The 12779-nt window shown below is 40.6% G+C and overlaps 1 protein-coding gene across 4 annotated transcripts in view; it reads left to right on the forward strand.

Moving 5' to 3' along the window:
• Positions 1 to 12779, forward strand: part of fam234a (family with sequence similarity 234 member A) — a 29949-nt gene that overhangs the window by 1324 nt on the left and 15846 nt on the right. For all 4 annotated transcript variants that reach the window (XM_055651209.1, XM_055651208.1, XM_055651207.1 and 1 more), the window contains exons 2-5: positions 1222 to 1588; positions 2237 to 2347; positions 5271 to 5459; positions 6584 to 6714. In XM_055651209.1, coding sequence (XP_055507184.1) covers positions 1318 to 1588; positions 2237 to 2347; positions 5271 to 5459; positions 6584 to 6714 — 702 coding nt within the window. In that variant the 5' untranslated portion in view covers positions 1222 to 1317. The remainder of the gene's footprint in view (positions 1 to 1221; positions 1589 to 2236; positions 2348 to 5270; positions 5460 to 6583; positions 6715 to 12779) is intronic.

Genomic DNA, 12779 nt, shown 5'->3' on the forward strand with positions numbered 1-12779 from the left:
TTAAACTAGCATCTGCAGTTCCTTCCTACACATAACAAAATGCAGGACAGACTTCAAGAATATATTATATTTTTGAGCAAAAGTAAACAAGCTGCTGGGGAAAGTCAGCTGGTCGGGCAGCATCTGTGCTGGGAAAGGACACGTGTTGTTTTTGGTTGGGACTCTTCTTCAAGACTGAAGATACTGAGCCTCGAAGAAAGGTCCAGACCTGAAACGTCATTTGTCAATTTCCCACCTAAGATGCAGTCTGGAGTAACTCAGCAGGTCGGGCAGCATCTCTAGAAAAAAAGGATGGATGACGTTTCGGGTCAGAGCCCTTCTTTAGACCCAGACGAAACGTTAGCCGTCCTTTTTCTCCCGAGATATTGCCTGACCCGCTGAGTTAGTCCAGCACTTTGTATCTATCTTCAGTATAAACCACCATCAGCAGTTCCTTCGTACACTGGTTGGTTTCTTGATGTACAGATCTTGATAATTTGTGGATGTGCTATATGAAACCTTAGTTGCATACACTTCTAATTTCATGATTTATACTCAAGCACAATTGCTGTTAGGGGATTATAAATTACTCTCACCAATTTCTTTTGATTCTTTGCATCTTATCTCTACCCAAAAGGATCTTTTCATTAACTTTTTGAGGAAAGACTGTCTCGCCACCGTCTTTCTCCAATTCTGTTATTTCCAGAGCTGACCACCACCACCCCTCAGTGCTAATCTTTTTTTTATTTTGCCTCTCTCTTCTAAAAGTCAAGAATTCTGGAATATTTACTTAACTTTGAGGTGGGGAAGGAAAGCCCCACAAATCAACTGGGGAAAAAAAAATCCCTTCCACCTGGGGCAGGTTTGGGCTCAATAAAAAGTAGAAGGCACCTAACTCGTATTTCCAAAAGTAATATTTGTATATTCTGCCCTCCCTATCTTTCTGTAATAAAACATATTTCTAATGTTAGTCAATATACTTTTCTGTTGCAAAAATGTGCCATACACATTCTACAATATTGTGCAATTTCCGTTTTTGTCTTCTGATGCTGAGTCTATTAAAATGTGGTTGTTTGGGATTGATAATTATATCCTCCGGAAGGTCTCGGTTATGGGTAACGTGATGATGATCTAATAGAAGGGACTAGTTTCTGCAGCCTAAATATTCTTTTAACTGGCATTCACGGTAATAAAAACCTTATGAATTGTAGGATTATAAAATTTCATTTTTAACTTTTACAGATAGAATACTAGCAAAATGAGAAGAGTTGCTTAAGGAGAAGAAAAATAAGTTTGCTCTGAAACGCAGCTGTTCCCTTTGGGATATAAACTAGGAATATGACAGCGAACAAAGATTTACAGACAGAGATCCATCCTCTGAAAAATGATGAAACTGAATCTCAACACGCAAATGAAGCTTCTGACAAACCCAAAGTAACCAAGCGCAAGAAGCTTACAAAATTTGGTCAGCTTTCCAAATGGAGAACTGCTGCCTTTTTCTTGGTGTTATTTTTATGCCTAGTTGTGGTGTTCGCATTCTCCTTCATAATTCCTTGTCCAGTCAGACCTTCATCACAAAGGGAATGGACCACAACATTTGAAAATGCAGGTAACGTTAAATATGTTCCTTAAAGGAAGGAAAATGATAACTATATAAATTTGTGATTATTTAAGGAATATTACTTTTTTGCATGGCGTCAAATTTTAATTTTGTTTGTGTGTGTGTAATGTTGTTTGTTATGATTGACTCCACCATCTTCCCCACCCTTGAATATTTCACCTTGTGCAGTTTACAACCCAGCAGTATGAACGGTCATTTAACTAATTAGAAATAACCCTTGCATCCCCTCACTCCCTGCGTCCCCCACCCTAGGTGTCCTACTAGTTCCACTGTTTGCATCCTTGTATCCCTTCGTTATCACCTCTTCCCCAGTCTACAATGGACCATTATTGGCTCCATCCTTCCATGGTCATCCGTTGCCGGTCCTGTTTTATTCTGGCCTTTTCTTACCTTCTACTTACAGTCTGAAGAAGGATGGGTGCCGACCCGAAACGGCACCCATCCTTTTTCTCCAGAGATGCTGCCTGACTCGCTGAGTCACTCCGGCAGTTTGTGTTTGTCTCCTTTGCAAATGTTCTAAAAAACAGATTGGCTGTGTTTTACTTGAGATTTTGATGCAAGGAAACTTGAATTAATTAAATGGAAATAAGTATTTGAAAGTATTCTAAAATATTTTTGTCATTTACCTTATTTCAGCGACTTACCCTTTTCTCACACTGTGGGATGCAAACCAAGACAAAGTTGCAGATGTGATGTTTGCATTCAAGGATTCCAACAACACCAACAATGGATCCTGTGTTTCTGAGGGTAAGGGAGTGATGTAATTGTGTGGAGCATTTTTGTTTTGTTTCTGTATTGCTGTTCAGATTTCTGAACTACTAAAGTGGGCTGTTAACGATGCCCTCCCATTAATTACTCAGAGTTTTATTCCATGAGACTTTTCATAATTAAAACAACTACCTATTTGTGTATTGAAGTTCATAATTGTAGACGTTAGCCTGACATCAGTGGTGGGGAAGATGGTGGAGTCAATCATAAAAGATGAAATAGCGGCACATTTGGATAGCAGTAACAGGATCGGTCTGAGTCAGCATGGATTTACAAAGGGGAAATCATGCTTGACTAATCTTCTGGAATTTTTTGAGGATGTAACTAGAAAAATGGACAAGGGCGAGCCAGTGGATGTAGTGTACCTGGACTTTCAGAAAGCATTTGATAAGGTCCTACATAGGAGATTATTGGGCAAAATTAGAGCACATGGTATTGGGGGTAGAATGCTGACATGGATAGAAAATTGGTTGGCAGACAAAGATTAATGGGTCTCTTTCAGAATGGCAGGCAGTGACTAGTGGGGCACCGCAAGGCTCGGTGCTGGTACCTCGGCTAATATACATCAATGATTAGATGAAGGGATTCAAAGTAACATTAGCAAATTTGAAGATGGCACAAAGTTGGGTGGCAGTGTGAACTGTGAGGAGAATGCTATGAGAATGCAGGGTGACTTGGACAGGTTGGGTGAGTGTGCAGATGCATAGCAGATGCCGTTTAATGTGGATAAATGTGAGGTTATCCACTTTGGTAGCGAAAACAAAAAGGCAGATTACTATCTAAATGGTGTCAAGTTGGGAAAAGGGGAAGTACAACAGGATCTGGGGGTCCTTGTTCATCAGTCAATGAAAGTAAGCATGCAGGTACAACAGGCAGTGAAGAAAGTGAATGGTATGTTGGCCTTCATAACAAGAGGAGTTGAGTATTGGTCCTTCTGCAGTTGTACAGGGCCCTAGTGGGACCACACCTGGTGTGTGGTGTGCAGTTTTGGTCCCCTAATTTGAGGGAAGACATTCTTGGTATTGAGGGAGTGCAGCGTAGGTTCACAAGGTTAATTCCCGGAATGGCGGGACTGCCATATGCTGAGAGAATGGAACGGCTGGGCTTGTATACTCTGGAATTTAGAATGATGAGGGGGGATCTTATTGAAACATATAAGATTATTTAGGGTTTGGACGTGCTAGAGGCAGGAAACATGTTCCTGATTTTGGGGGTCCAGAACCAGGGGCCACAGTTTAAGAATAAGGGTAAGCCATTTAGAGCGGAGATGAGGAAACACTTTTTCACACAGAGAGTTGTGAGTCTGGAATTCTCTGCCTCAGAGGGTGGTGGAGGCCGGTTCTCTGGATACTTTCAAGAGAGAGCTGGACAGGGCTCTTAAAGATTGCGGAGTCAGGGGATATGGGGAGAAGGCAGGTACGGGGTACTGATTGTGGATGATCAGCCATGATCACATCGAATGGCGGTGCTGGCATGAAGGGCCGAATGGCCTACTCCTGCACCTATTGTCTATTGTCCATAATCATGAACCTCTGGGTTTGTTATTGATAGTGATCCTAACAATATCCTCGTCCTTTGGTGTTGTCACCAATCAACTTTCTATTTTTCTGTTTATCAGTTTGAAGGGAACATAACTAACATTCTAAGTTTGCTAATTTATAGACTATTAACATGAAGGGAGAAAGTTCATACTTCTTGGACCAGAATTAGGCCAGTTGGCCTATCAATTCTACTCTGCCATTCAATCTATCTTTCTCTCTCAACCCCATTCTTCTGCTTTTTCCCCATAACCTCTTTTCTCAAAAATATATCTCAACATATTATACAAAACATGCAGTAAAGTTTTATATATCACAATCTCAGACAAACAATTCACATTTTTTTAATGCAAGCTTTTCCTGATAAATTCTCTCTAGTTTAGCAAATGGGTAAAAACTCATGCAGATAGATAAATTATAAACATCAAACAATGTAACCTACTTTTAGCTAGAGAATAAAACATAAGGATTTGGAGATGTCTATTTCTGGAGATCTTTCATGTGTGCATAACGTAGTTAATTTTATCTTTCATATGATTTTTTTTAAACCTGATTTCTAAATTAGGGGGAACTTTGTGCGGAAAAGTTTGTCACGTAAACATGGAAATTTCTTGTCAGAGATTGTGATATATTTAAAAAAAATGATTGCAAGTTTTCAAAATCTGCCAAGATATTTTTTAGTAAAGAGTTATAAAGAATATTTCATAATTTTCAAGAAGGAACTGCAGATGCTGGAAAATCGAAGGTAGACAAAAGTGCTGGAGAAACTCGGCGGGTGCAGCAGCATCTATGGAGCGAAGGAAATGTGCAACGTTTCGGGCTGAAACCCTTCTTCAGACTTTCGTAATTTTCTCTCTCACTTCATGCCTAATAGTTAATTCTATAAATTAACAGCTTATAAATTATGGATATTGTCAGACATAAAGTGCTGGTTTAACTCAGGCAGCATCTCTGGAGAAAAAGGATGGATGATGCTTCTTCAGACTCATATAAAATTATTACGACAAGGGTTGGGATCAGAGGGCGGTAAGTGAGGTACTGCGGGGGGCTGCGGAGGATACTGCGGGTATAATGTTAGTTATATTGCCTTTAAACTGTATTCTTATACTTCAACAACAAAACAATTGTAACCGTTTTTAAAGAAAGTAGGTGCAAATATAAACACATCCGGTTAGAATGTCACCGAGTGTTTCTCATTGAAAATTTGCATCTTATTTCTTTATACACTCTTGCTGAACTTGAGCAGCAAAAAGTAGTATACATTTTTACAGTGCTTTTTAATTTCCATGCCTGCACTAAAGTGCCCAATTGTATACTATAATTATTTTAGAGTTGACTTTTATTCCGTCTCTTATTTTTTTCAGATGGCCTTTCTTTTCCTTGTGCTTATCTAACTGTTCTCTCTGGAACAAATGGGAGCCTCCTTTGGAAGCAAACTGTAGTGGAAGATATTCAGCATATTCAATGCGGGGTTGAAAATCTCAGTGACAGAAAGTCTTCAGGATGTCTAGTTATTGGAATTCCTCATTACGTTATCGCAATCAATTCTTCTGGTATGTTTTTAGAATAAATTCAATTTGATGTTGGGGAGGGTGGGGGCACACACCACCCCCCCCCCTCCACTCCTTGATATTATATTGATATTATTCATTCGCTTCTTTTACCCCAACCCCCACCCTATCGACTAACGCATAGCAGAGTGGGGGCAGGGGCAGAGTCCACGGGAAAAATCTCCACTGGAATATATAAAAATGTTACTGTTAGCTCATCATTTTTTCGACAAGATGTGATTATCCACAAACAAATAAACACAAAAAATACACACACATCCTAATATATATTATAGAGAGAGGTGTTTATTTAAGTTATTGAGAGATCAATGGATGAAGATGGTGGGAGTGTTTAGAGTAGCTGGAGAAGAATACGCAGGAGAAGAGGGGGGAATGTGGAGCTATGAAGAAATTGAATAAGGTTGGAGGTGGGGGAAGAATGGAAAAAAATAATGGATTTGTTTGGCTTCGTTTGAAGCTATTCTTCATTTATACAATAGATATTTGTTATTCTGTAAGGCATGATGCACTTTGAGTAGTTTCCAAGTGCTGTGTATAATGGGTCATGTTAACTTAATCCAGCCCTGAGCTTTTCATCCACTTTCTGTGACATGCCCATGGTCATGGCTACCTTTTGCAATCGCATAAACTCCTAATATATCAGAGGTTGTGCAACATGGAATAGTGACCTGTAAGCCATGTCCCCAAACCACACTGAGAGCTTTCTGTTGAAATAAATTACATATTTAAAATGTTTGTGCCTTTGTTTCAACAGAGGTGAAAACAAACCAGTCAGCTTGACTTTTTTTAGTGAGTTCAGGGATGCAGCACAAGGTAATGCACAGGTAAAAAGTCCAGAATTGAATGACATGTGAATGACAGTTAGCTCCTGATACCTCATGATCTAGCCCATTTTATCAGTTTTAATATATACGGCATGCATTTCAGGTAGCTTAATTTTGTATTCTGAATTAATGCCATATTAGAAAACATAAAAGTTAGATTTTTGATGGCTTAATTCTAAAACCATAAATAATCCAACGTGTTGTTTGGTTTCTATAACCAACCTAAACCTATACATGATTTTTGTGGATAGTTTACATTTTGTCTTGTGTGTTATATTTAAGGCGAAACATTGTGGAGCCTCAACACCAGCCTTGCTACAGATCTTTTAGTGATTGGTCCTGCATTGATACTCCCAGATCTAGATGGTGATGAAGTGGAAGATCTTTTGCTGATTTTTATACCTTCTCATCAGGTAGGAAATTATGTTTCTGACAGTGATGAGGTGAACATTTATTTTTGTAAGAAATTTTCTTTGTATGATTAAACCATTATAAAGAATAGTATTGTCTTTCTGTAACTTAGAACACCATCTTGTTATTATATTACAAATTTGCAGATCTAATTTTGAGTCAAAATCTTACTGCACAGGAGATAGCCATGTGGCCATGTCCCATCCAGCCATGCTAGCTTTATGTAGAACAATCCCTCAAGTATAAATCCCCTGGACTGGACCCATAACCCAGTAAGTTTATTTACCTCGTGCCTATCTAATTTTTTTCTGAAATCACTGATGGTCTCTTCTTCTGTGACTAAGAATGCCACATTGGTATCACTTGCAATGCAAAGAAACTAATAATTCTTCTTCCTCATGTTCCCCAATAATTGTTGCCTAAAACCTTAAATATGTGTCCGTTAGTCCTTATTATCAGCTGGGGAGAACAACTTTTCTTTTGTCTAGGAAGGAACTGTAGAAGCTGGTTTACACCAAAATTAGACGTAAAATGCTGGAGTAACTCAGCGGGTCATGCAGCATCTCTAGAGAAAAGGAATAGATGACTGAAGAAGGATCTCAAGCCGAAACGCCACTTATTATTTTTTCCCAGACATGCTGCCTAACCCACTGAGTTACTTTAGTATTTTGTGTTTTTCTTTTGTCTATGTTGTAATCTTGTACACACCTATTACATTTCCCTTCATTCGCCTTTACCCCAGGGATAACAAATTCTCCAACATAACCTTATTGGAAAAATCCTTCATATACATCCACTCATACACCTGCACACTTTCCTTAAAGTACAATTTCCATTACCAAATAGATTTTCCAGTAGCCTATCCAGGACTTTCTAAAGGTAATTTTTAACCTTTCTGCATTCAATGTGTCTATTTTGAAATCCATATATTTTGCTACAATTTCACTATATTCTGCCATTCTTTCACTATTTCAATGAACAACTGCTACCTATTTTCATCCAACATTGGAAGCCAATCAGCCCATTAAGTCAATGCTAGCTCTGCCTCTGAAGATTCCACATCTCCCATGCCCATTAACAATCTGTTTCTTCCACATTGTCTTGGGGTGATTTAGTGGGCAGCATGGTAGGATAGTGGTAGAGCTACTGCCTTACAGCACTCGAGACCCTGGTTCGACCCTGACAATAGGTGCTTGTCAGTATGAAGTTTGTACATTCTCCCCGTTACCTGCGTGGGTTTTCCCTCCCAAGATTTTCGGTTTCCTCCCACATTCCAAAGACGTACAGGTTTGTAGGTTAATTGGCTTCTGTAAATGTAAAATTGTCCTTAGTGTGTGTAGGGTAGTGTCAATGTCTGGGGATTGCTGGTCGGTGTGGATTCGGTGGGCCAAAAAGCGTGTTTCCACGCTGTATCTCTAAACTAAACTTAACAAAACAATGCAACTAGCCCTCGGTCCATCTGTTCTTGCAACACTCTTTAGAACGATGACCTTGTCTGCATTGCCTCTCCCCATTCCTTCTGCCATTGTGTCACCTCGCATTTCTCTCCCAAGTTCCATCTGCCACTTGTCGCACATTCTTCCGGTCTATCCATTTCTCGCACATTTGCGTTGATAAATCTGCACTGTCACCCAAATCTCTGAGCTTAGTATTATTGGAATACCATATAAATTACAAAATGTGCCAATGTCATTTATAAGAAGAAAAACACTGGTTTTGACGCTGACCCATTTCCCTGATTTATTGTTTCAAACTGCTCATCTTTTGAGGAGTCTTTTTTTAACTCTTTGCTAGTCTTCATTTCCTTTCCACTTCCGCTCTGAACTTGTTATAATTAATTCTTGTTTGAAAGAAATAGTTCTCGAAGAATTGACTTGGCAAGCAACAGACACAGTTCTCGGGAGAATTAGCTCGTACAGTGGGACAGCCCCATTACTCTCCCTCTTATGTGCATGTACCTGGGAAATGTACCTACACTTCCAGGGCTATCAGGGGGAAAAGTAACAGAGTGACCCTGATTGGATAGCTTCTTCAAAGAGTTGTCAAGTCCAATTGGCCTCCGGTACGACTTAACAAAAAAAGATAAATTATGACTGCCTTGGTCAGAAATCCAAAACAAATCGCTCTTTAGGAAGATTTCATATGTTTGCGCCAAATAATATGTTCTCTTTTTTCCGATATCAGCAACGTAAAAGATTGTGGAAAGTTGTGAAAGTGTAATTTGTGAAAATTGCGCTTCTGTGATCCTTTGCATTAGTGTCAAAAACATTGCCCTAGAGTCACGACACGTCTTCAAAATTGCTCATGTAAATTAGTTATTCTTGGGAACTGAACTGCTTTTTGCAGGCAGCTAATATGAAAGTAAACTCAAAACATTTCCACCTACACGTGAAGAGTATTTGGATAATAGGATACTCCTAAAATAGACTTCCACATTTGGGTACTAGAGTGCTGATAATTATGATTTCTAAGGACTTTCATTTTATTTTAAGTTGCCAAGGAACAGACACCCGAACTTTTTAAAACAGCTTTGCATATTTATGTCCTTTTTTCAGGGTGTCTCAAGAATGATAGATTGACAGCGATTTAAAATACTTGCTTTTGCAATAAATATGTTTCATTTTCAGATGTATTATGAAACCATACAAAGTTATCACATAAATGTATCAAGGTATTTTTTAAAGCAAAATCTTAAAACAAAATATTTTTTGTGGAAAGAACGCACTTTTTGAAGAAATAAATCAATTTTGGATGCAATTTGGATTGGAAGTAGTGATTGGCTAAAATACAAAAAATACCCTTGCATTCTATTATATAGTAGGATACTTTCTTTTGTTTAAACTTTATGCCCTTAAGAAGGTATGGAAAAAAATGCCAAGGTGATTCATAGTGGTGATTCCTAAGCACTGAAAAGCATCCAATGTTGAAGTACTGTTAGGCCAAGATCTCTTCTATGTACTCTCCCTGAGGCTATGATTTAATATGAGTGGTTGCGCTTGTCAGCCAGGCAGAATTTAACTGAGCGTGCCAGCATGGGGCTCTTCAAGCTGAAGTCAATGGGAGTTGAGAATAATTTTGCATACTGGCTAGTTATTTCTCACATAAAGAAAAGTAGTTATGGTTGTTGGAGATCAATCACCTTTGACACAGGAGCCTCGATCTTTAAGGAGGGTCTCGACCCGAAACGTCATCCGTTTCTTCTCTCCAGAGATGCTGCCTGGCCCGCTGAGTTACTCCAGCTTTTTGTGTCTAAATAAGTGCAAGAATTCCTTGGGGAAGTAATCCAAGATCCAATTGCCTTTGGAAGGAGGTCAGAAATGAGGATGAACAATCGTTTCCACCATCTACGAGATTCGTCAGAACCACGATGGATGAGTGATGAGGTCAGCACCTAAAAAGATTCAAGAAATCTTTTACAGAATCCAGGCAAAGCAACCGGCATGAATGATGCTGCTCCACCACCTAAAGGTCATGGGCTGCAGTGTGTATATTAGGTATCTGCAAAATGCACTACAGTAATCACTCGGGCTACATCAACAGCATTTCCCCTCCAAATCACACATCATCCTGATTTGGATGTGCATCGCCAATCTTCCAGCGGCATCCGTGACAATCAAAGGTAAAGCAGCTTGAGTGACTGAAATTCCATCCACTGCCCTATTTATTTCCCCCCCCTCTTGATCATTATTGCACTTTGACATCAGTAACTTGCACTAGTTGCCAAGAAGACTCTGAGAGCAGCTGCCAAACTCATGACTTCTTCCATCAAGAAGAACAAGGGCAGTGGGCAGGCAGGAGCACCACCATCTCTGGGTTGTTCTCCAAAACCTGGCTGTAAAATCTAGTGAATTTCATTGATCCTGATCTATATCCTGTAACATGCTATGTTGAAGTACTGGGGAAATGCCTTTGCCAAAAGGGTGCAAGAGTTCGTGATGGCTCATCACTTGCAGAGATGCTGCCTGTCCCGCTGAGTTACTCCAGCATTTTGTGTCTTATCAGGAAGAATATCTTCGCTCTTTGAAGTTTTGAAAGTTACAAATGTCTTTGCTGACGAGAATCCATTAATTAAGGGGCAGTCTTCGTGGGCCACGAGGAATTTCAAACCCCTTTAAAGATAGACTTTGCTTTGCATGTCAAAGAATTGTCGGGATGGGGCTGTGTAAAAGGTATCTCAATTTGAACATCTCAAGCCTTAGTTCATAGTAACGTTGACACGCTATTTCAAAGAAAGGCCACACATCTTAATCTTCTGCATGGTCAGAACAGGAACATTTCTACCGTTGAGCTTAATATAGAAACCATTACCGAAATGTAAATAATGAGGTTGGAACAGAAAATGATTGAGATACTGTCATTAGGCAGCATCTGTGGAGAAAGAAACCTCAAACTGTCTGATTTTATTTAAGATTGAGTACCTGCAGTTTTTTGCATGTAAATAGAACGTTTTTGCTGAAGCTGATGCAGGCCCAAGAATTTAAGCTGTTTGAAAATGATGGTAAATATCTCTGGAGTTTGAACCTCTGGTTGGGCAGGAGATGTGCTGATAGTATTTAGCGCGAGAGCTGCATGTGTATTGAGCAGGCACGTGCAGTCAGGGTTAGCAAGGTAGGCACTGCCTACCCTGACTAAAATTATGAAATCATAATTGTTAAATATAAATAGTAAAGGCATGGGAGAATTATGCCTATCTAAGAGATCGATCTCAGGTAGGCATAATTCTCCGCGCCTTTCATCCGCAGCACTTGTAACATGCAAAGGTCTGTGCAGCCCACATGCAGTCGGCGCTGCTTCAAGCCGTCAATTTCAATGGGAGCTGAAGGCAGCTGAAATTCTGCCTTTGCAGTACTGCGCATGCGCAGCACAAGTTTCTTGGCGGGTTTTTCAAATATGGCTTGTCATTATTTTAAGAGTATCTTAGGAATCAAAGAGAAAAGATTGCAGTTTGTGTACCAATAATGTGGTACGTAAATTTCTTGGTGCTATATGTTTTTAAATACTGTATTTCCCGGGGTGGGGGTGGGGGGGGGAGAGCTCCTTTCACAGCGTTTGGGGAGTCTGGCCCGGGGTAAAGTTGCAGGGAGGGTAGGAGCGTTGTGAAGGTGGGGACTGGGGATCGGGGCCAGAAAACCCACTTGCGATGCTCCGGGCATGGAGCCACCGCATTGTGGCTGGGGGGAAGAAGTACTTGGGGTAGCTGCGAGCGGCTGCCGGGACCGGACAGCCCCTTCTGCCGGCCCGCTCACCTCTGGCAGTGCTCTCCGTCTGAAAACCTCTCTCCTGCCGCTTGCTGGCCTCACTCATGTCAGCAGCTTCCCACAAACCCTTAAATTCCAACAGCGCGTTCAAGGGACCAATTGAGGTTACTCAGCTGTGGGAATTTAAGGATTTACGGGAAGCGGCTGACATGAGCGAAGCCGGCGAGCGACAGGTGAGAGATGTTAAGTCGGAGAGCAGTGCCAGAGGTGAACGGACTGGCAGAAGGCTCTGAAGTGGCGGCCGCTCGCAGCTACCCGAGCTGCGTCCTTCCCCGGAAGTGGTGGCCAGTTCTGCTGTCCGTGCCCGGAGCGCTGCGGCTGCAGTGAGTGAGTTACTGTCATAATCCCCGATACCCTCCTTGTCAACACTCCTGCCCACCCCGCAACTTTACCCCTGGCACAACCTGTCCACTCGCTGTGAAAGGAACTCCCGTTTTTCCCACCATCTCGCCCTCTGCCTTCATCCTCCATCCCCCACCCATTCAGTAATTTAAAAAATGAAGGAGATTTGGAAGCCTTGGGCAAATTGAATTGTTACTTATTTATATTTTTTATTTTTACGGAGAGAACAATCTGCGCATGCGCAGTTTAAGATTTTTTTTAAAAAGCCGACTGACTGCCTACCCTGAGTAATCACTCACGGCACGTGCCTGGTACTGAGGGTCAGTCTTCGTAGCCTTTGCATATCAAGCTTCGTAGCCAGGCAAAACCATGGCATAATTTATACACAAATTATCACATTAGTTCACAAATTGTTAATTTTCCATTATTACCTTTTGATTCTGTGTAAGATGTTTTCATTGAATATG

This window comes from Leucoraja erinacea, chromosome 20 (genome assembly GCF_028641065.1).
Source record: "Leucoraja erinacea ecotype New England chromosome 20, Leri_hhj_1, whole genome shotgun sequence".
Lineage (NCBI taxonomy): Eukaryota > Metazoa > Chordata > Chondrichthyes > Rajiformes > Rajidae > Leucoraja > Leucoraja erinaceus.